The sequence below is a fragment of the Callorhinus ursinus genome, unplaced genomic scaffold (assembly GCF_003265705.2).
Source record: "Callorhinus ursinus isolate GAN/ISIS: 27379988/994484 unplaced genomic scaffold, GSC_fseal_2.0 scaffold5, whole genome shotgun sequence".
NCBI lineage: Eukaryota > Metazoa > Chordata > Mammalia > Carnivora > Otariidae > Callorhinus > Callorhinus ursinus.
The window spans coordinates 63,662,814-63,687,661 of NW_027397067.1; the positions used below are offsets into that span (position 1 = coordinate 63,662,814).

Here is a 24,848-nt window from a genome sequence, read left to right on the forward strand (position 1 = left end):
GTTGCAGCCTGGGCTCTGGAGCTGGACTAACAAGGTTGGATGCGGCTCTGCAGCTTACATGCTGTATGACTTTGGGCAAGTTTTCTAACCTCTCTGAGCCTCAGGTTTTTTTTTCATCTTTAAATGAGAGATGACATAGGTTGTTATAAGGATTAAAGGAATTATTTATAAATTGCTTAGAAAGTTGCCTGGTGTTAAGTGCTATATATATGTTTTTAAATAAATGAATGTGAATTTAGAGGAGAGGAATATAACTAGTGTAGGATAGTCACAGAACACTTTGTTAGGAGTGAAGGCACTTGGCTGTAGGCCTTCAGTGATGCATAGGATCTGGGTGGAGTGGAGAAGATAGGATTTTCCAGGGGGTAGAAGCTGCATACCCAGAGTCATGGAGGTGAGAAAGGGCAGACTGAGATCCAGAGAAGAGTTGGCTTACTCAGAGAATTTGTGCCGGAGGTAACAGTCACAAGGTAGGAAGGGCTGTGATCATTGCACGAGTTTTTCTGTAAGTATGGAAATGTGTCTTACAGTTACTCATACAAAGTCAAGTCCTAGGACACTACTAATACCCTGAGCTTACAGGGGAGCTCATCTTAAAATGTAAATCAGATTATATCACTCCTTTGCTCAAACCCTTGTCATTGCTTTCCATTGTACATAGAATGTGTCATCCTTAATATGGCTTACAGAAACCCTAAGTGATGTCCATCCTCACACTGATTCTGGCTTCCTCCAGTGTCACATTTCTGTTTCCTTGGTGCCCCAGTCTTTCCATTCCTTGAGCACGTCACCTTCCTTTCCACCTCAGGAACTTGACACACATGGTGTCCTCTTTCCGGAATACTTTCTCCCAGCCTTTACCTGATTAACTGACAGTCATTCTTCAGATCTTGACTTAAGTGGTACTTCCTCAAAGAGGCTTTCCCAGACCTTCCTCATTTTAAATTGTTTCCAGTGGTACTCATCTTCTGTATCTTTCTTTAAATTATTTTTCCTATGTTAAATTATATACTATAGATGTAATTATTTATTAACTATTTGTCTTCACTGTGAACCATATGTTCTCTGAGAGTAAGGAGTGTGCCTACTTGCTTTCTCCAGTGCCCTAGAGCCTAGTACCATACCTGGCATATAGGAGTTCATTCCTCCCAAAATAATATTGAACAAATGAAAGAAACCCTGAAGATTTCTTAGAGCCTGAACTGAAATTTGACAGGTTATACATTTGAACATAACTCCTAAGAATGAAGTTGTAACATCCTTTGTAGCTTTTGTTTGAGTAAATACATCTAGATGCAAATTTTACAGCAAAGGAAGCAATAAGGTCAATCTTGTTTCATATTCTGATCCCATTCTTTAATAACCATGCTTATTAGGAATTATTGGCAATCATCAAGATTATTGTTCTCCTTTTTTGTGTGTGTGTAAAACTCTAGCACTCTAGCATGTGTAACATGAAAATCAGCATGGAGAAAATGTCTTGATCTAACCATTTTCTATACTGATAGCCACAAAGTTGCTAAAAACTTTCACAATGCCAAATGTAATATCTGAACTCAAAATGCAGCAACTGTATCCTTTACCTCAGGCCACTGGAGCACATAAACAACACTGCATAAATGAGTTTTCTAGGTAATTTTATAAGATCACAGTTTTATTATTTCAAATATTTTAATAAGAATGTTCTAGGGGCTCCTGGGTGGCTCAGTCTTTAAGCGTCTGCCTTCAGCTTGGGTCATGATCCCGGGGTCCTGGGATCGAGTCCCCTCATCGGGCTCCCTGCTCGGTGGGAAGCCTGTTTCTCCCTCTCTCACTCCCGCTGCTCGTGTTCCCTCTCTCGCTGTGTCTCTCTCTGTCAAATAAATAAAATCTTAAAAAAAAAAAATCTTCTAAAATGTGCTTATAATTCTTTATTAAACAGAATATGACAATTTTAACCTTTTCTTTGTGATTGTAAGGCTTTGTGTATGTAAGGCTATGATGGCCTGTATTACTATGCACATATTATCACCTGCTGTATTACTTCCTTTGTGTTTGGCTTGATTTGTGTAGGGCAGGTTTTGAGTCCCTATTTCCCTACTGCATCGCTTTCATTTCTTTGTTTCTCCTGTAAAGTAAAGCACTTAAAAAAAAAACAAAAAAAAGTAGTGTTCTTGGTTTCTCAGAGGCCCTTTTTGTGCTTTTTGGTTGTCAGCATGTCCTAGTGTCCTGACTGCCGCATAAATAAAATACTGTGTCTTACTTTACTGTAAGAATTGTATTAAATTATTACCCAAAAGTACCTATGAATGTTTGTCCGTCCATTCCTTACTATTTAGCCTATGTCATTTATATTTATGTAAATTGTATAGTCAACATTAATAATTAATTATATTGTAATATTTAGAACAATTAATGTTTACTTTTATTTAACATGACTTGTGTTCTTTTGAGTTCTCAGCATGTAACTGTTCAGATCTGCTAATGATATTTGCTTTATACTTATAGTGGAAAGCCATGTCAACATTAAAAAGTAGATTATTTCATTATAAAGTTTATTGCTGTATAAAATAGTATTTCACTACCCTTATTATGAAATGGGAAGTGGTATATTTGGATGGTGTTTGGTGGGGGCAATCCAGTGTAGTCATTAAAGATATTTTAAAATGTTCAAGGTTAAGTAGTTTAATGAATAAAGGGAAAATAACAAGCAGTTGGCTTCAGTTTTATGTTTAAGTGTTTTCTTTTTTGTATAAAAATTCCTTTACCAAATCATCATTTTGTAAGACTTCAAAGTATAAAATGGTATTTTTGTCAGAATTAATGGTTAGTCAGACAACTAATGTCCAGTAATTTTCAGTTAATTTATTAGAATAGGGTGTAATAGTTCAAAACAATATTAAAAACCAGATAGTTTGGGAATCCAGAAAGTAGTACAGTTAGTAATTTTGCAGTGTTAAAATACTTTGGATGTACTAATAATTCATAATGCAAATGGAAGCTGTCCCTTTATGTTTTTGATATGGATTGTAGTGTTATTAGTAATTTCAGTTCATTGCAACATACTAGCTAGAAGGATAAACACACTATGATATAAAATATTTAATTAGTGAAATAACATTTAATGTTAGTGATTTACTTGAAGATGTATATGTTAAGGCATCTTACATTAATGGATAAGTGAAAATTCTAAGGTAACCTTTATCTGAGAACATCCTATGTTATTTATTGTATTATTGTACTTTTGAGAATGAAGTAATCTCTTTTAAAAATATGAACTTTTCTGTATAATGCTGCTAATTCCTGTTTCTGGTATGAAAATCACATAGTATATCCAATATATTCTCCATAGAATTGCCTCCTTTTCATTTAGCACTAATTTCACACACACACACACACACACACACACACACACACACACACACACAAATAGGCAAGTTACGCTTTTATTCCACAGGAGTCCTCATAGTGCTAGTTCATTTTCTGAATTCTAGCTCATAACTTGTATTATGAGGAGACAGTAATATAAACAAAGCTTAACAGTGATTTTTTTTTCATTTCCAAAAAACTTCAATGGCATTTTGCACAGTTTCGGCCATCAGAGATATCCTTAATAAATGCCTGAGGTAAGTATTGCACAGTTAATCCAACACGGCTTTATATATACATATATGCATGTGCACATGGATGGATGGATCTGTCTACATGTATATGTTTTCATATAGCAAAATTCAATATGTTAATAATTTTCAGTACTTATGTAGGTTTCTTTCACTTTTAGACACCAGTTCAGTGGAACCTACTTCTTCAAATCTAATGGAAACGAACCCTTTGGAATGGCCAGAAAGGCATGTTCTTCAAAATTTGGAAAGTTTTGAAAAAGCTAAACAAAAAATGAGGTAATATTTAAATAGCTCAGTATTTTTAAATGGGCATTTTTTTCTTAATTCTTACGTTGTGTTTATGAAATATAAGTATTTTCTAGCTTTAATAGGAAATAATATTTCCTATATTAAAGGAATACATGCATACTGTAAGTAGATAGGTAGATAGAGCATTACAGAGTAGGAAGTTGAGAAAACATTGCTCTTTCTCACCTGCTACTTACACTTTTGTGTGTACATAATCATTGTTAACATTTTAGTGGATCCCTTTCCAGACTCTCTCCTGCTCTATGTTCTGGGTGTTAGAAGGTGGAGGAGAGACAGTAAAGTATCCTTTAAACTGAGAAGGCACTTGGAAAAAAAAAAACGAAGCAAACCATTCCATACCTTCTACACAGAGTTTTATTCATAGTAACTTACTGACGGGGTTTCAAGTGGATGACAATCCAGCACTGTGCAGCTATTCTCCACAAAGTCTGGACCTTAATTTACAGATTTTATAGAGTGAGGGGATGGACAGAGGTCACTGTAGTGAGGTCAAAGGGTTTAACAGATCTGGTGGAGCCATCTGTGTGCCAGAGAGGAGAAAGGGGAAGAAACTACGCTGTCTCTCCTAGTTAACCTAAACAACTTCAGGGACGATCAGAACAAGCCTTTCCACATCCTGGTTAGGGCACACATCAACCTCCAAGGGGCCTGGAACACGTAGTCCCAAGAGAGGTCATTGCATGAACGAGACGCAGGGCCAAAGATGGAGTCAGTGTTGTCAGCACTCCTACATCTGGGATATTTTCTTGACCTGTGCTTTCATCTTTTAAGTTTTTTGATAGTCATATTTTAAATTCCTAATAATTTTTTTGTTCTCAACTCTGTTTTTTCATTAGCAATCACTTCTTTTATTAATAATGAGAATTCAGAAGATACTAAAAGGATGTTAATTGGGATCTTCTTTTAACTTGTTTTCTCTGTTCCTTAGATGATCTCATTATCCTTGGATCTGTTCTGTTTGTTCCTCTGGTGTTTTTTTCTTATGTGTAGCTTTCCTTCCATGTCTGATGGTCCTTGATTGTTACTAGGTTGGAATTTAGCATGAAGCTGCTTTATATAGGTAGTTGGTGTTTATTTTCTCTCTATATGTGTAGTCATGTTTCTCGCCTGGTCTCATTTGAATATCGTGGGTAGGGAGAGTGGAGCGTACCTAGTAGACTTCACTTTGGGGCACATATGGGGGTATCAGAAGGTAGGCAGCCTTGGTCCTTCACCCAAGACTGAGATAACAGGGCTTTATTCTGGGGGCATCAGCATGGAGACTGGGACAGGCACCTAGTTCTGGATCTTCAGAGAGCAGTTTCTTTGTTTTTCACTTGGAGATAAAATTGCAGGGATAGGGGAGGTGTGGGAGGGTGATACTTGAACAACTGTTCTCGTAGGGTTCTTAAAATACATTGCCTGATTTCTGCCCATTGTCACTCAGCCCATGTGTAGAGTCTCACGGTGGCATTGTGTGATGGGAAAAAGATTCCACATTTTTTTTGTAAGTTTCTCTCTCTAACTCTCATTTACATGCTTGCTCTAGTTTATCCCTTTTGTTTGTTCCATCATTTTTTCATCTTTCATTTTTCAACCTTCTTATGAATTTAGTGTCTGGTACTTCATCATTGTGATTTCCATTTGTTTGAGTGGAGAGGTTTATGTGTATGATGTTTAATGCACCACCATTTTGAACTAGATTGTTTGTCATTCATGGTCTCAATCAAATATCACCTTTCTCTTAAGCCTTTTATAAATGTTACAACTCAGTGTTCTCTTTCTTCATTGAGCACCCAAGGACTATATCATTACTTCTTTCATGAAGCTTATTTTATTTCACCTTTTTTTTTTTTACCTCATTCTACATTGGTATATCTATCTCCTTTTACTGTCCTTACCTCCTTTCTCCTACTCAAATCATACCTATATTACTAAATTATATGCAGTGATTATGAGTCTATACATTATCATCAGTGAACTCTTTTTAGTATCTTCCAATGATATTTACAGAGTCAATGCTCAAATACTTGAGAGTACGTCACAGTATGGGGAGATATCATTGAATTCTTGGTTGGGAACAAAAGTTACTTTGCATATTTTCAGAATTTGTATTGTGTTAAAATAGGCTTAACTGGAGAATTAAGGATGCTTTACATAGTGAAATTCAGAAGTCATAAGAATTTGGTTTTGGAAATAATGCATTATATGTTTAAAAAAAGAGGAAGATAGTAGGAAGGGAAAAATGAAGGAGGGGAAATCGGAGGGGGAGACAAATCATGAGAGATTATGGACTCTGAGAAACAAACTGAGGGTTCTAGAGGGGAGGGGCATGGGGGGATGGGTTAGCCTGGTGATGGGTATTAAAGAGGGCACGTTCTGCGTGGAGCACTGGGTGTTATGCACAAACAATGAATCATGGAACACTACATCAAAAACTAATGATGTAATGTATGGTGACTAACATAACATAATAAAATAAAATAATTTGGTTTTGGACAAACTCACCCATTGTGTGACTTTGTTGCCTCATCCGTAAAATGGAGATAACAATCCCAGTTCTACTTCAGAGTTGTCAATGCTTAATGAGATGTGTGAAAAAATACTTTGTAACCTTGCGAACACTGGATAAAATAAAGTGCTATTATTTGATTGATTGATTGATTTTAAAACGAAGACATAACTTGGTGGTGTAATTTATCACAAACTGTGCTTTGAAATTGCTTTGATATCTTTGTGTCCAGGGTTCTATATAAATGCAAATTATACATGTCCCCAATGCACCTAGCCTATAAAATGATTGGGAGTAATATTCATTAAGAAACCTTTGTGAATCACAATTAGAGAACAGCTATATAGAAATTAAATTAAACTCATAATGTAGTTCCTACCCTCTTGGAGTATGAAGTTCAGAGAAAACATTTGAGTATTTTCTTGTTTGACTGTTTTTATTAGATTTATATTTTCAATTTAAAAATAAAGGAGGGCGCCTGGGTGGCTCAGTTGGTTGGGTGACTGCCTTCGGCTCGGGTCATGATCCTGGAGTCCCGGGATCGAGTCCCATGTCGGGCTCCCTGCTCAGCAGGGAGTCTGCTTCTCCCTCTGACCCTCTTCCCTCTCGTGCTCTCTATCTCTCATTCTCTCTCTCTCTCAAATAAATAAATAAAATCTTTAAAAAAAAATAAAGGGGACAGGAGGGGGAAAGGGACGCACGGTTGGGACATTATTGATCTTTATAGAAATAGAAGTCTAAAACCATAATGTCAACATTTTAATCATATAATCACCAATAAGTATGCTTGACTGGAGTGATTAAATAATCAGGAAATAGTATTAATAGAAAGCCATGAAATTAATTTTCTGTGCAGGTATTTAAGCTTTGGTGACAGAGCAATAGCATGGTCTGACTCAGTGCTTGATAAAACCATTACCGTTCTCTGAAAGTAAAGTATTTTCCTTTTTCCTGTTTTTAAACTTCCTGTGAGCTTTTTGGGTTTACAGAGTGAGAGTGTAGATAGAAACAATACCTAATTCATAGTCAGTCTGGTTCTGTCATTTTAAATGGCTATGTCACCCTGAGCTTGTAATATAAACTAATGTGTGGTAGTATCGTTATCTGAAATTAGTAAAAATTCTTTTCTAGGTTTGGTATGCTGACTTTCACTTTAGAAAGTACTTGTTTTCAGGTGTTCATTTTGAGATAAGAACTGTTCTGTCTTTGTCAAGGAAATTTGTGAGGATTAAGAACATATTGTATCTAAAGTAGTTTGAGAAGTATGAACTCTTGTATATATTTCAGGTATAATAATGATCCAGTGCGTATTCATAATGTTATAATCATGGCTAGGAGAGACCTTGGGAGAGATTTTTGATTACTGTCTCATTTCATGGTTGTGCTTCAAGTAATCTTTCAAGTTCATAGAAAATTGGAACATTCAGTCTCTACCATCAAAATTTATGAGATTGGGAGGAAGGAGGGATGGCAGAGGAGTAGGGGACCCTATTTCAAGTGGTCCCCGGAATTGAGCTGGATATCTACCAGACCACTCTGAGCACCCACCAAACCAGTCTGAGATGTAAGAAGATCTGGATCTCTACAAACAGAATATCGCAGGCGATTGGTTTCGAGGTTCGAAGCGGGGAGCCATGATTCCGCAGGCAGATATCAGAGGATAAATGGCAGTGGGAGGGTGCCTGGCCATGGGGATCCTACACCGCCAGTGAGCGACAGCCTTGTGCGCTGGGGACGGGGCACAGACTCGCAGACCGTTAGCAGCAGGGAAAGGACTTTAGGGTAGCCCCCGGGCGGAAACCGGGAGCGGCGGGGTCCGGCGTGAGAACTGGGAGCGGCTGGCCGTTTTAGAAGCACAAAGGGCAGAGATGTGCCCCGACCTGGAGGCAGGACTGGGGGCGCTGCAGAGGGGCGCACAACCCAGAACGTTGCAGTTTATAGCAGCACGGACAGAAACGGAGACGGTGTGGCCTGGAAAGCTCACTGAAGAACAGATTGCGGTCTCTCTACTCTGAGGCAGAGGGTTGGAAACGGTCTCTTCTGCTCTGACTCACGGAACAGACGCGGAAAGCCCCCAGGGAAAGCCACCAGAGAACAAAAGCCCCCAAAACTGATTCCCGCTGAGCGCATCCCCCACCACAGGGCAGCAGGGCAACTCCGCCCAAATAGGGTTGCCTGAGTAACAGCGTGGCAGGGCCCTCCTGCAGAAGACAGGCTGGGAAAACAAGAGGCCAGCAACCCTAAGGTCCCAAGAAAACAGGTGCATCTTGCTTGGGTTCTGGTCAATAATTTGGACTCTATACATTCCCTCAACCACCCATCAACAGAATGATTAGGAGGAGGAGCCCCCAAAATAGAAAAGACTCAGAGATTATGACTTATGCTGCAGATTTACAAATGGATGCAGATATAACCAGATGTCGGAGATGGAATTCAGGCTAGCAATTGTGAAGACAATGGCTAAAATGGAGAAATCAATTAATGGCAACATAGAGTCTCTAAGGGCAGAAATGAAAGCTGAATTGGCCGAACTTAAAAATGCTATCAATGAGATCCAGTCCAATCTAGATAATCTAACAGCTAGGGTAAGTGAGGCAGAAGAACGAATAAGCGACCTGGAAGACAATATAATAGATAAAATGGGAAAAGAGGAGACCAGGGAGAAACAACTCAGAATCCAGGAAAATAGAATCAGAAATAAGTGACACCATGAAGCATTCCAATGTCAGAATAATTGGAATCCTGGAGGGAATGGAGAGAGAGAGAGGACTAGAAGATGTATTTGAGCAAATCGTAGCTGAGAACTTCCCTAATCTGGGGAATGAAACAAACATTCGTGTACTAGAGGCAGAGAGGACCCCTCCCAAGATCAAGGAAAACAGGCCAACACCCCGGCATGTAATTGTAAAACTTGCAAATCTTAGAACCAAGGAAATCATCTTAAGGGCAGTTGGGGGAAGAGATTCCTTACGTACAGAGGGAGGAACATCAGAATAACGTCAGACCTATCCACAGAGACCTGGCAAGCCAGAAAGGCCTGGCAAGACATATTCAGGGTACTAAATGAGAAGAACATGCAGCCAAGAATACTTTATCTGGCAAGGCTTTCGTTTAGAATGGATGGAGAGATGCAGAGCTTCCACGACTGGCAAAAACTGAAAGAATATGTGACCACTAAGCCGGCCCTGCAAGAAATTTTAAGGGGGGTTCTATAAAAGGAGAAAGACCCCAAGAGTGATATACAACAGAAATTTACAGGGACAATCTATAAAAACAACGTCTTCACAGGCAACATGATGACCATTAATGCATATCTTTCAATAATCACTCTCAACATGAATGGCCTAAATGCTCCCATAAAATGGCACAGGGTTGCAGAATGGATAAAAAGACAGGACCCATCCATATGCTGCCTACAAGAGACTCATTGTGAACCTAAAGATACATCCAGACTGAAAGTGAAGGGATGGAGATCCATCTTCCATGCCAGCGGACCTCAAAAGAAAGCTGGGGTAGCAATTCTTATATCAGACAAATTAGATTTTAAATTAAAGTCTGTAATCTGTCTATATCATTCTTAAAGGGTCTATCCAACAAGAAGATCTAACAATTGTAAATATGTACGCCCCCAACATGGGAGCAGCCATCTACATAAGCCAACTGTTAACCAAAATAAAGAGTCATATTGATAGCAATACGTTAATTGTAGGAGGCCTCAATACTCCACTCTCAGCAATGGACAGATCATCTAAGCAGAAAATCAACAAGGAAACAAGAGCTGATACACTGGACCTCATAGATACTTACAGAACATTCCACCATAAAATAACAGAATGCTCATTCTTCTTAAGCGCACATGGAACTTTCTCCAGAATAGACCACATACTGGGTCACAAATCAGGTCTCAACCGATACCCAAAGATTGAGATTATTCCCTGCATATTCTCAGACCACAATGCTTTAAAACTGGAACTCAAAAAAAAATTTGGCAGAAATTCAAACACTTGGAAGCTAAAGACCACTCTGCTCAAGAATGTTTGGGTCAACCAGGAAATCAAAGAAGAACTTAAACAATTCATGGAAATCAATGAGAACGAAAACACATCGGTCCAAAACCTATGGGATACTGCAAAGGCGGTCCTAAGGGGGAAATATACAGCCATCCAAGCCTCACTCAAAAAAATAGAAAAATCCCGAATTCACCAACTAAGTCTACACCTTAAAGAACTAGAGAAAAAGCAACAAACAATGCCTAAGCCACGCATTAGAAGAGAAATAATTAAAATTAAAGCAGAGATCAATGAATTAGAAACCAGAAACACAGTAGATCAGATCAACGAAACTAGAAGTTGGTTCTTTTGAAAGAATTAATAAGATCGATAAACCACTGGCCAGACTTATCCAAAAGAAAAGAGGAAGGACCCAATTTAATAAAATTATGAATGAAAGGGGAGAGATCATGACTAACACCAAGGAAATAGAAACAATTATTAGAAATTATTATCAACAACTATATGCCAATAAACTGAGCAATCTGGATGAAATGGAGGCCTTCCTGGAAACCTGTAAGCTGCCAAGACTGAAACAGGAAGAAATTGACAACCTGAATAGGCCAATAACCAGTAAGGAGATTGAAGCAGTGATCAAAAATCCCAAAAAACAAGAATCCAGGGCCTGATGGATTCCATGGGGAATTCTATCAAACATTCAACGAAGAAATAATACCTATTCTCCTGAAGCTGTTTCAAAAAATAGAAACAGAAGGAAAGCTTCCAGACTCACTCTATGAGGCCAGCATTACCTTAATCCCCAAACCAGGCAAAGACCCCATCAAAAAGGAGAATTTCAGACCGATATCCCTGATGAATATGGATTCCAAAATCCTCAACAAAATCCTAGTTAATAGGATCCAACAATACATTAAAAGGATCATCCACCATGACCAACTGGGATTTATCCCTGGGGTGCAAGGGTAGTTCAACATTTGCAAATCAATCAATGTGATAGGACACATTAATAAGAGGAGGGAGAAGAACCATATGGTCCTCTCAATTGATGCAGAAAAAGATTTGACAAAATACAGCATATTTTGCTGATTAAAACTCTTCAGAGTATAGGGATAGAGGGAACATTCCTCAAGTTCATAAAATCCATTTATGAAAAACCCACAGCGAATATCATCCTCCATGGGGAAAAGCTTAGAGCCTTTCCCTTAAGATCAGAAACACGTCAAGGATGCTCATTCTCGCCACTATTGTTCAACATAGTACTAGATGTCCTAGCAACAGCAATCAGACAACAAAAAGATATAAAAGGTATTCAAACTGGCAAAGAAGAAGTCAAACTCTCTCTTTTTGCAGACGACATGATACTTTATGTGGAAAACCCAAAAGACTCCACCCCCAAATTACTAGAACTCATACAGCAATTCAGTAATGTGACAGGATACAAAATCAATGCACAGAAATCAGTTGCTTTCTTATACACTAACAACGCAACTGTAGAAAGAGAAATTAGAGAAACGATTCCATTTACAATAGCACCAAAAACCATAAGATACCTCGGAATAAACCTAACCAAAGAGGTAAAGGATCTATACTCTAGGAACTACAAAACACTCATGAAAGAAATTGAAGAAGACACAAAAAGATGGGAAAATATTCCATGCTCATGGATCGGAAGAATAAACATTGTTAAAATGTCTATGCTACCCAGAGCAATCTATACCTTCAATGCCATCCCGATCAAAATTCCAATGACATTTTTCAAAGTGCTGGAACAAACGGTCCTAAAATTTGTATGGAATCAGAAAAGACCCTGAATTGCCAAGGAAATGTTGAAAAAGAAAAACAAAGCTGGGGGCATCACGTTGCCCGATTTCAAGCTATATTACAAAGCAGTGATCACCAAGAAAGCATGGTCCTGGCACAAAAACAGACATATAGACCAATGGAACAGAATAGAGAACCCAGATATGGACTCTCAACTCTATGGTCAAATAATCTTTGACAAAGCAGGAAAAAACATGCAATGGAAAAAAGACAGTCTCTTCAATAAATGGTGCTGGGAAAATTGGACAGCCACAGGCAGAAAAATGAAACTCGACCATTCTCTAACACCATTCACAGAGATAAACTCAAAGTGGATGAAAGACCTCAATGTGAGATAGGAATCCATCAAAATCCTAGAGGAGAACATAGGCAGTAACTGCTTTGACATCGCCCACAGCAACTACTTTCAAGATACATCTCCAAAAGCTAGTGAAACAAAACCAAAAGTGAACTTTTGGGACTTCATCAAGATAAAAAGCTTCTGCACAGCCAAGGAAACAGTCAACAAAACAAAGAGGCAACCCACAGAATGGGAGAACATATTTACAGATGACACTACAGATAAAGGGCTGGTATCCAAGATCTATAAAGAACTTCTCAAACTCAACACCCAAAAAACAAATAATCAAGTCAAAAAGTGGGCAGAAGATATGAAAAGACACTTCTCTGAAGAAGACATACAAATGGCTCACAGACACATGAAAAAGTGTTCATCATCATTAGACATCAGGGAAATTCAAATCAAAACCACGTTGAGATACCACCTTACACCAGTTAGAATGGCAAAAATGGACAGGGAAAGAAACAACAAATGTTGGAGAGGTTGTGGAGAAAGGGGAACCCTCATACACTGTTGGTGGGAGTGCAAGTTGGTACAGCCACTTTGGAAAACAGTGTGGAGGTTCCTCAAAAATTTAAAAATAGAGCTACCCTATGACCCAGCAATTGCACTCCTGGGTATTTACCCCAAAGACACAGATGTAGTGAAAAGAAGGGCCCTATGCACTCCAATGTTCATAGCAGCAATGTCCGCAGTAGCCAAACTGTGGAAAGAGCCGAGATGCCCTTCAGCAGATGAATGGATAAAGAAGATGTGGTCCATATATACAATGGAGTATTAGCCATCAGAAAGGATGAATACCCAACTTGTATATCAACATGGATGGAACTGGAGGAGATGATGCTAAGTGAAATAAGTCAAGCAGAGAAAGTCAATTATCATATGGTTTCACTTATTTGTGGAACATAAGGAATACCATGGAGGACACTAGGAGAAGGAAGGGAAAAATTGGTGGGGGGGGAATCGGAGGGAGAGACGAACCATGAGAGACTATGGACTCTGAGAAACAAACTGAGGGTTCTAGAGGGGAGGGGGAGGGGGGATGGGTTAGCCCGGTGATGGGTATTAAGGAGGGCATGTACTGCATGGAGCACTGGGTGTTGTACGAAAACAATGGATCGTGGATCACCACATCAAAAACTAATGATGTATTGTATGGTGACTAAGATAATATAATAAAATTTAAAAAAATTCGTGAGATTGTGGGGTTTCAGAACATACAAAAACACTTAGATTTAAATTTTATAAAATTGATAACTTCACACTACTAAATAATCATGCCATCATTTATTTTTTTAAAAGACTTATTTTAGAGAGAGATCAGAGGTGAGAGGCAGAGGGAGAGGGAGAGAGAATCTCAAACAGACTCCCCACTCAGTGTGGAGCCCAACGTGGGGCTTTGATCCCATGACCCTGAAATCATGACCTTGGCCTAAATCAAGATTTCGATGCTCAACCGACTGAACCCAGATGCTCCTCATGCCATCATTTATAAAGAATATTATTATGTTTATTTTAGTTAAATAGTAGCATTATTGACATGGTTAACTACAAATTTCACTGTGACCTACAGATTTTTAAAAATATACTTTTATACTAAATGATTCACAAAGATTTTACTTTATTTTCTTTCCTAAATATATAGTTCTGTAGTTTTCTCTGCTTTTCTGGTTTCTGCTCATATCACCTTTTCCTGACTATGGTGAATTCTAACCCACTTTTGATAATCTACATAACATTATTTTCTCAGAACTGGTTCATTACCTCGTTCATCTGAACAGTTGCTGGGTCACAAAGAGGGTCCACGGGACTCGATCACATTATTGGACGCTAAAGAATTACTAAAATTCTTTACGTCAGATGGGTTACCAATTGGAGATCTTCAGCCTTTACAGATCCAAAAGGGGTAAGTTGTAAACTTAAAATTGCCAGTTAATTTTTTAAAAATCATTTTAAACCACATTGCATCTCATTTCCTTAGTTAATCGATGCCCTATGCTGCTTGGGCAAAATTGACACGTTTGATCCCGGTGTTTATCAGCTGGACTTAATCCTCACAGTCTGCTGTAGCCGAATGTCCTGTAATTTTGTGTTATTGACTATGAGGAAAACAATGGTGAGGATAAACAAGAGCAACCTCAGTTTATTCCCTACAGAAGTCAGTAGCTTCTGCTTTGTATACAAAGGACAGTGCTATTTAAGGAAAAATTACAATTTGGCTTGCACATTTTTAAAATTCCTTTTCTACATTATTCTCCAGTCTTGATTTTGCCATTACCTGTCATGACATTGTCATGTCATGCCTAATATTAGCAAAAAGCACAGCCTTACAACTGAAGAGAACGGAAAAGTTTAATAAAAATGCTTTTGAAACTATAATATTACTGAGTACTCAGTGTCTGTATGAATAGTTTACTGCTAATTTGACTTCCAAGACAACTTCCACTAAGTTACTAGTTAATAAATACCAGATGTTGCTGAAGTTGACTTAATTACAGGTAAAACTGTGATGTCAGTTACTTGTGAGATTTGAATCATTTGATCACTATCCCATCTTAATTGTTAATCCATTATTTTGAAGACCTCCCCGAGAACCTTAAAAATTATAGATCACTTTAATCTACAAAACTTGTTTTGGCAAATATTGATTTTAAAGGTATACTTTGGAAGGGATTTATTTGAAGGTAGTTATATATCAAAAATAATCCTGGGCATATTGCCTTCATGTGAATGTTCACTAGAGAGAGAGAGAAGGAGCAACTTTGAAAGCTTGAGGACCTTAATTATGGGTTTTAATGACTTAATGATCTTAATGACATAAAACTTGTGTAATTTTTCTTTCCTCATAGCTTTGAGAGATTGATAATCTTCTTTAGGGGAATCAAGACAGTGAAGAAGTATATACACATTTTTCATCTATTTAGCGATCAGATTATTGTCCTTCCAGATCGTTAAGTGTGAATTGACAAAGTTGAACAGATTTACCAAAACTGAATTATATACGTTGTACTCTTTTTGAACAGAGTGTCTTTCTAGGTGCAATGTTAGGAGATATAGTTGTAGGGGAGATACTATTTTTTCTGTGATTTATAGGTATTTTATTTAGGGAAATTTGATACAGTTCCTTCGTGTTAGTAAAGAATGACATCATTACCCAATAATCTTCTATCAACATTGAAGTTGAAGAATGAGCTTTCCTAACAATGAATCAAGAACCTGTGGGCTCTTATTAAAGCGTCTACCTATGTAAGGAGCTATTGAAATGTTAAAGAAAGTGCAGGTATGACTCCTGTGTGTATACCAAAGAAATATTAAACATTGACAAAATACATATTAATTAAAATGTTTCCTTTAGAAAGAATAGGTTGTGAGTAAATCTGAAGAAAAATACATAAATTTGCTGAGGGTGTTGAAGTAAGAAATGGAAGACAGCCAGGTAAGGGAAAGAAGTGAAATGCTAGGTGCCTAAATCATTTTATATTAGGAAATTATTCACTTTAATAATGAGTCATCAAAATACTGGGGTCATTGCAATTAATGTGTTATTTTTTGTGAAACACTTCAAATGGATGCATTAGAATATAAATTCTGTTTTCTAAGGTCCATACTTAGCATATGCCTTACATTTTAATGTAATAATTTCAAATGCTTACTATAGTACCCTCAGTAATTTTCAGTGGCAAGTGGGCAGTTTTCATTCTTAAAGCCATAGGGCGAAAAATGTGAGAGCACACTTAACTCATGGAATTATACTATCTACTTGCCTTTCTATATACCGTTTCCAAGTCTTCTGAGTTCAGGCCCCTGGTATTTCATTCTTTTAACTATGTAAAAGCACCATTGCATTTTTCTCCCATTCCCATCTGACCTGTTCTGAACTTCAGGAACATGATCCAGTGCATTAGAACAGTGCCTCTCAACTCAGGAAGAGAAAGGTGAGGGTTGGGGGGAGTGGACACCTCTTAGAATTAGCAGGAGAGCTTAACCTAATTACAGTGACCTTTTTCTTCCTGAGATTTTGATATACCCCTGCAGGCCTGGGTAAGGAAGGGGTTGAGCATGAATATTTTATGTAAGCTCACCATATGATCAGTTCTCACATACCTGCTGATTGGAAACCTACTTCAAAAGCATAACTGAAGTCAGCAGTCTCCATATCCTTTGATATTTAATAGGTTGCTAACTCTTAGATTAGGTGTCAAGATGCCTACATTCCCAGGCAAAGAAAAATCTGGATCCTTCATGTGTTACAGTAGGAAGTAAATACTTTTGTTACCAAAAGATTTGAATTGACTAATTATTTCCCTGCAAAAAAGAACTTAACTAAATGTGTAAACATTAGTTCACTACACCAAGAAAAAGAATCCTTCAGGAATAATGCTGCTTCTTGAATTTCCACTACAAATCATTTTTCATTCTTGATTTATCCATTTCTCAGAATAGCTTTGTGAAATAAATAACATCATAACTTCAGAAACTTGAGGCACAGAAAATGTAAGTGACAGAACCCACTTAGGCTTAACCTTGTTTGATTTCCTTCTTATGCTTTCTGATGTTACATAATTTTTATCCCATATAAGATTCACTTACAGAGAAGGAAGTCAGATTTCATTTTTCAGATGCTTTCTTGAACTTTCTCTTTTTCACTAAATAAACTTTAAATACAAATGAAAAACTTCTTGTTTTAGGGAAAAGACTTTTATTCTGACACCGGAACTTAGTCCTCGGAAACTTCAGGGCTTACCTTTTGAAAAAGCCTCAGTGTGTCATTATCATGGGATTGAGTAAGTTTTTATTTATACTTTACTCTTCTGCATGTTGCTGGTGAAGCTTTTCTTTTGTGAGTGTGAAGAGTATCTGTAATAAAATGATGAAGATATAAAGCCAAAGAGAAAGTATATCAGAAAATCTCAGAAAACAAAGCAGTGTGTACACAAATAAGAATTTGTCTTCTATTGTAAAAAAAAAAAAAAGTCATTTGATGGTTGATCAGTTTTGCAGCATTTAAATATTCTATTATTAATTACCAGATTTTTTTTTAAAGTTAATAAATTTTTATTTAAGGAATTTTACTTGTGATTCCTTCCGCTTCTTCCAATCACCATAGTTCCTCCAAAGTCAGAATCATAATCTTCACGATAGCCCTTTTAAAAAGAACTTGTTCAATCCACAGTTGTCACTGTCAGTCCTACATAACAGGAACATAAAGTAAGGTTCCATTTCCAGAGATGATCATGTAAACTGAAGCCAGCCTCCCTCTATTAAATCTATTGTATTACAAGTTGCATGGTTATTAGCAGGAGTGATTTAGCAAAAGACATTTGCAAGAGTAGAGATCTAGGCATGCACTGTTCAATATACTAGCCGTGTATGGTCAGATTAGAATTTGAAATATGACTATTACCAAATCACATATGGCTTTTGTTACATTTATACTGGACAGTGCTGATCTAGCCAATGGAAATAGAACAGGGTTGATAAAATGTTCCCAATAGGCTGAATGCTAGTAAAGTAGCAGAAAGAAAGAAAACCTAGTGGGAAAATTTTTTATGGTCATGTCCACAGCAAATGAGAAACTGCATTCTCAAAGCCTTGGTAATGACCATAATTACCAGATGTTTTAATCAAAATTTTTTTCATCCCTATGTTACAAATGTGTATTTATACTACTGGTTACATTAATATTCCCTGGTCACTAATTACATTGTAATTACTCAGAAACTATTAGATGAAATGTGTTCCCATTTGTAATATGTTAATTATTTGTAAATTTTTCTAGAATTTTAATTGACCAGTTTGAATAAAATTTCAAAGAATTCTCTTGTATAAAGGGGTTAGCAGGTTCTGAGGTTATGTGCACATCTACCATTTTCACAAGGATGAGAAATTCAATGATGGTGATAAAATATTTTATGGTAAATTTTCAAGACCTTGGTGATTCATTTTGTAAACTGTTTTGCCTGAAACATCCTATTTTGATTGGCTTGTGAACTTAATCTTTATTTCATGTAAACTTTAAAAATACGGATAGTCATTCACTCAACAAAGGACAATTATTTCTGCCCTTAAGAAGCATATACTATTATAGGGGAGAAAGAAAACACATAATTTTAGTGGAGTATAAATAGTGTTAAAATACAGATATCTGCCTGGTGGATGGAAGAATTAAATGCCAGGAACTATTTGAGATTGTTTCAAAGAGGAAATCTGAACTAACTTTGAAAGAATGAATAGAGTGTACCTGGCAGGAAAGGCAATGTCTGGGGGAGGAACAAAGTACAGAGTTACAGATTCTAGGAAGATAAACTACATTTCTATTGTTTTATTTTTCATTTTTTATTTTTTAATTTTTTAAAGATTTTATTTTATTTTATTTTATTTTATTTTATTTATTTGAGAGAGAGAGAGCTCGCATGAGCAGAGGGGAGGGGCAGAGGGAGAAGCAGACTCCTGCCCCTGGGCTCAATCCCAGGACCCTGGAATCATGACCTGAGCTGAAGGTTGATGCTTAACTGACTGAGCCACCCAGGTGCCCCTAGATTTTTATTTTTGAATAAGAGTGATAAACATACTGTACTATAATAAGACCAAATCACGAAGTCATGAAGGTCACTAGTGACATGGGAGGGAGATTGATCTTTATTTTTGAGGAGCAAAAAACCTTTATTTTTAAACCATGAAATTATATGCTTGGGTTTGTGCCATTGAAAGAAATCTCATGGGCTTTTGATAAATTGAGTGTAAGTATTTCAAGCAGATGTTGAAGGACTAAAATGCTATCAAGGCAGTCAAAAATAGGAAAGAGAATACAAACTAATAGCTATCTAAAGAACCTTAGACCAGCTAGATGTTGGAGATGAGAAAGGAGATGACAAGAATTTCTTTAGGGTATCTAACTAAATATTGGGTAGATGGTGGTACAATTGAGAAAATATGGAAGGTATGGAAGGCCACCCAACAAGTCATCCTAGGAATGTTTAGTTTCTTTGCTGTGTTTAAATACGATTTATTTCATTTAAAGAGTTTGTGTATAAGTTTGACACTAGAGGCAAAATATTCGGTTATTTTATTTTCAAGCATCAGAATTAAATTCCCCATTAAAGTCAGATGCAAGACTTTAAAAGATACCTGCTATCACTGCTTTTTTCTTTTTTACTCATTGTGCTGAATGTTTCTGTTTTAATCATTGCTTTGGTAGTCAGTTAAAATAAGGAAAACTAGAGAGCCTAAAAGAGTTAATAAACTCTTTAAAAGAGTATTGAAAAGGAGACCATAGAAGTATTTTTTTTTCTTTTTTGTTTTGCAGAGAAGAGACCTGAAAGATTATTAGAAGTAGTAAACTTGAAAAGTGACCAGTGATAAAATACATATAAAAAGCCTAGGGCGCCTGGGTGGCTCAGTTGGTTAAGCGACTGCCTTCGGCTCAGGTCATGATCCTGGAGTCCCGGGATCGAGTCCCTCATCGGACTCCCTGCTCAGCAGGGAGTCTGCTTCTCCCTCTGACCCACTTCCCTCTCGTGCTTTCTATCTCTCATTCTCTCTCTCTCTCAAATAAATAAATAAAATCTTTTAAAAAAAAAAAGCCTAGATTACCTCTAAACCAGCCATTTCCAATTTTAAACACTCTGAGAAAAGATCTCATTCAAAATAGCAATAAAACCATAAATATTAGAAGTATTTTTGCAAGAACTGTAGAATGGAAAAAATTGCAAATAACCTAAATTAAGAGACATAAAAACGACGTTGATTACTTGGCAGAAACATGTCTTGTTTCCCCAGGGGAAACAAGATTCCATATTCCAAAGGCATTAGGTCTTTTGGAAGAAACGTAAATATTTAATATAATTTTTAACAACTTTGAACCTTTGGGTGAAATAATTCTATAATTTATCTGGTAAAGAAGCCTCCTTCTTTTTACTTAAAGAATGAGATTAATTTTATCATATAACCAGAAAATTTTATTATAAAGCTATTTTAATTACAGTATAGTACTGAAACAAAATAGGAAATCCAAGGAAAAAAGCAAATATACATAGGAATTTGATCTAAGAGAGGAAAAATTTCAAATCAGAGGGCAAAAGATGAAATATTCAGTAGATAGTAGTGAGAATATGATTAAATATGCAAATAAAAATAAATTAATTTAAAATGATTCTTAGTTCACACCAAATATCAAAATAAATCGCAGATATATTCAGAATTAAAAGTGAAAAACTGTGAAAGGAAAGGACTAGCATAAAATTTAGGGGGAAATCTGTTCTAAGTGTAGGGAAGACTTTTTTATTCATTCTACCTGAGGAAGAAACCAAAAAAGAAAAGAATGATAGATTTGTCCTAGTTTTAAAACAGCAATGTCAATAATCAACAGAAGCAAAAGAAATCTTTAACTAAGGATTAAGCTGAGGAAAATATTTTTTAACATAAATTTTAAGGTGTTTTCTTTTATAATTAAAGAATGCTGGGGCGCCTGGGGCGCTCAGTGTGTTAAGCATCTGACTCTTGATTTCGGCTCTGGTCATGGTCTCAGACTCATGAGATTGAGCCCAGCGTCAGCTCCACAGTCAGCACCGGAGTCCGCTTGAGATCGCTCTCTGCTCCTTCCCCTGCTCACATGCCCTCCTTGCTTCCTCTCTCTCAAACAAATAAGTAAATAAAATAAATCTTAAAAAAAAAGACTGCTTACAAATCAGTAAGAAAAAAAATATGGAAAAGCTGGCAAAATCTGGAACCATTTGCTTACCAAAGAGGAAATACAAATGACTGATACACATGACAAGTTGTTTTTATCAACTTTTTAAAATTTGCTTTTTATTTTGCATTCTTTTTTTTAAATAATCAGCAGATATTGAGTCTTTATTTTTTTTAATTTTTTTTAAGATTTTATTTATTTATTTGAGAGAGAATGAGAGATAGAGAGCGCGAGAGGGAAGAGGGTCAGAGGGAGAAGCAGACTCCCCGCTGAGCAGGGAGCCTGATGTGGGACTCGATCCCGGGACCCAGGATTATGACCTGAGCTGAAGGCAGTCGCTTAACCAACTGAGCCACCCAGGCGCCCTATCTTGCATTCTTAATGTAAATTGAAACAACAGTGAGGATACTTTTCACTTATGAAGTCATGTTAGTGGTGAAGGAACATGAAGAGTAAGCCGGCTCATAGAAATATAAGTTGCTACAACCTGCCTGGAGGGCTATTCATTAATTTACCAAAACCCATGCAAATGTTTATAACATCAGATTGATTAATTTATCTCGATAAAAAAAAAAGTGGTATACACTGAAAGCTATTATGTAAGGGTGTTTTCCATAATGTTATTTAAAATAAGAAACATTGTAAATGTCTAACTGTAGGGGCTTGGTTAAATACATTATAGTACATCCATAAATTTCTGTACAGTCACCAAAATGGCTAAAATTGAAGACTGATAAATAGTGACAAGTACATGGAACAGTTAGAACTGAGTACCTTGCTTGTGGAAGTATGAAATGATATCTCTACTCCAGAAAAGGATCTGGAAGGTTCTTATAAAACTAACCATACTCAGATCCTATGGTTCAGCAGTTCCAATACTAGGCATTTTCCTAAGAGAAATGAAAACACAACTCCACAGGAAGATTTGAACAAGATCATACGGAGCAGTTTTATCCATAATAGCCCCAAACTGCAAACAGCCTAGGGGTACGTCAACAGAGTAGATAAATAAACTCATATGTGTATCCAAAGCAATACTCCTCAGCAATAACAAGGAATTACATACAATAATATTACACTTCTGTCCGTGTGTGGAAAAACAGTTGAAGTAAGATTTGGAAGACTTAAATGAGCAATAGCAACTACCTACCCCTATAAACAAATAAATCTTTCAGTGATTCCGTTTTCTTTACTCTAAATTTATGCTCCTTAACCTGGGGGCATTGAGATCAAACTAAGAAGGTTGTAGGAGGTGAGCACAGTGAATCCAGGAACATGCTTTTTTCAGGAAGATTTGGGCATATCGGGCATATCTATGTTCAACAGAGATAATCTACTTGGAACAAAATTCTAGTAGGATGTCAAAGTAATTATGAAGCTGACAGGAGAGTTCTCTCTTCCTCATGTTGCTATAAGTCTTTGGAATCCTTGAGCTCTTCCAATAACCAGACATAAAGAATATTTGGAAAAAATATATATAGACTGCTCAAGTACAAATCAGTATTTTCTTAAGACAAAATGAAATATCTCCACTGTTGGCTTGTTTTGTTTTTTCACGTATTTTATCCTGGAGTGTTAGGTACCATTGATTGTAAGATGCAGTGTTTTTTTTAACAACAAATTAAACTCTGCTGTCAAACTGTGATGGGTGACCACACCAGCCTTCTGTTGGTTTCACATTTGTTTCATCTATTCCAAGAGATTTGGCAGGTGGAGAACCTGCCTTCATTGACATTAGTGTGTGCTAGGAAGTATCTTGCCTATTATGTAGTTTACCAAACAAAAATAGCTTCATCTTCTTGAAGATATTTTTCTTTCTTTGGATGCATAAAGCATTTGGTTATTGTTTTGCAAGAAAATATGGAAGTATGGTCATTCATCCAACTATGGATATTGACTTCACTAATATCAAATACGTACCCTGCCTCTCTGTTTCTGTTCCTTTATTATTTACAAAGTACTTTTTGTTTCAGTGCCAGATCATAGTATAATCATTTGAAGACATTTTAAATGGCAAAGTCAACAGGCACAGTACACATAATTCAGTTGAAGGAATGACGTTACAAACAGCTGTGATCAAGAGATACTAAAACTGGAAGGAAAATATCTGCATGTTAGATTCAAAATCTCAGAGTAGAAAAATCTATTCATTTGGAATCAGACTGTATCTTTTTTTCTCAAAAAATTTTCTGTAGGCTTATCAGGCATTACATTGCCTCTTGCCTAGAACCCTAACATTCATGGTACTTGATTTTATTTTGGATTCTGTCAGTTGCCCAGGAGAGAAATAGGACTCATCAGTAATCCTTAGAGTTACTGCTGGTTTTTAATGAACTGTGTTTTATTAAATAACAGACTAGAGCAAGAATGTTACAGAACTGGGAGACCTAGGTTCTAGTTACTGTTTTTTCACTACTTAACATTCTGACTTAGGAGCTCTGTGTTCTCCCCTGTTAAATTGAACTGCTGGGTTAGATCGGAGATTTTTCACTCCTAGCTATGCTTTAGAATCACCTGGACAGCTTTTTAAATAATGTGCATACTATAAGATTTGCTGTGGTAGAAAATAAACCTGCTAATAATAATAATAACAATAACAACAGCAGCATGCATTTATAAACTGCTTTGCTTGCATGTTCTAGGCACCGCTTCTGAGTGCCTACGTGTACCCAAGGAACACGTAAGGAATCCTCACAGTAGCTCTTGGAAATGACTGCTACAAATCTCATTTTGCAGAGGAGGCCAGCAGAAGCATAGATAAAGTTAAGTAATTTGGACAAGTTCAAACAGCTCCTCAGTGGTGGAGCCAGATTTAAGTCCAGGGATTCCAGCTCTTAGAAATCAAATATGAAAATGTCACAAGGGAAAGACAAGTCCCTAAAACTTCCACCAGGCACTCAGATATTAGGGTAATGATACGCTCCTTGGGAGTTGAACTAAAAGCTTTTGGACCCAAAGTGCTGATTTTAAGGAGCATTTTAGATTTTTACAAGCCAAGAGGACAGCTAACAGAGAAAGGGTTTAATTTTGATAGTCCTCCCATCACATTTGCAAAGCTGTTTCTGTTTCCCTGATGCAGCTGTAGCCGAGGAGAAGGTGAAGAGTTGTCCAAGGTCACATATCTCATAGGTGATTTTCCTGAGATGCTTCTTTGTTGTACTTAACAACATGGGATTTCTTTAAGTCCAGAAGCATTCACTGAGCTAACATTTTGATTCCATGGGTCAGATTTAGGTAGAAACCAGATACACAGGGACAGCCGAAGTGTTTGAAGAAAAATCCGTCAATCAGCAGTAAGGGGGGAAGGGAGTTTCACAGAAAAATTCAAAATGTTCTGATCTGTGTTTGGTGAGCCAGTTAGAATATACCTTCATACCCTTTTCATCCTTTTGTTGAAAATAAACTTGCCCTTTCTAACAGAAGTCAGCATTTCACATTGTTACATATCAGCCATACTGAGGAATCAGAGGTTGGTAGGGATTTAAGAGTATTAAAACAACGCTATTATTTTGAAAATAAGCCAGAGGATTAACTTAATCTGTTGCCCAGAAATAGTCAAAGAAGAATCAGATTGTACTTCCTTTTG

General features: G+C 36.9%; 1 protein-coding gene and 1 non-coding gene across 7 annotated transcripts in view; one reads left to right on the forward strand and one right to left on the reverse strand.

The window, feature by feature from the left end:
* MTBP (MDM2 binding protein) overlaps nt 1-24,848 on the forward strand; it is a 76,810-nt gene that overhangs the window by 43,722 nt on the left and 8,240 nt on the right. For 5 of the 6 annotated variants that reach the window (XM_025871048.2, XM_025871049.2, XM_073893163.1 and 2 more), the window contains 3 exons: nt 3,761-3,878; nt 14,324-14,479; nt 17,262-17,357. In XM_025871048.2, the coding sequence (XP_025726833.2) occupies nt 3,761-3,878; nt 14,324-14,479; nt 17,262-17,357 (370 nt within the window). The remainder of the gene's footprint in view (nt 1-3,760; nt 3,879-14,323; nt 14,480-17,261; nt 17,358-24,848) is intronic. The other variant, XM_073893162.1, reaches the window with a different exon arrangement.
* Nucleotides 18,054-18,178, reverse strand: LOC112823747 (small nucleolar RNA SNORA32). Its single transcript, XR_003208118.1, has one exon. It is a non-coding gene; the product is annotated as a small nucleolar RNA SNORA32 (small nucleolar RNA).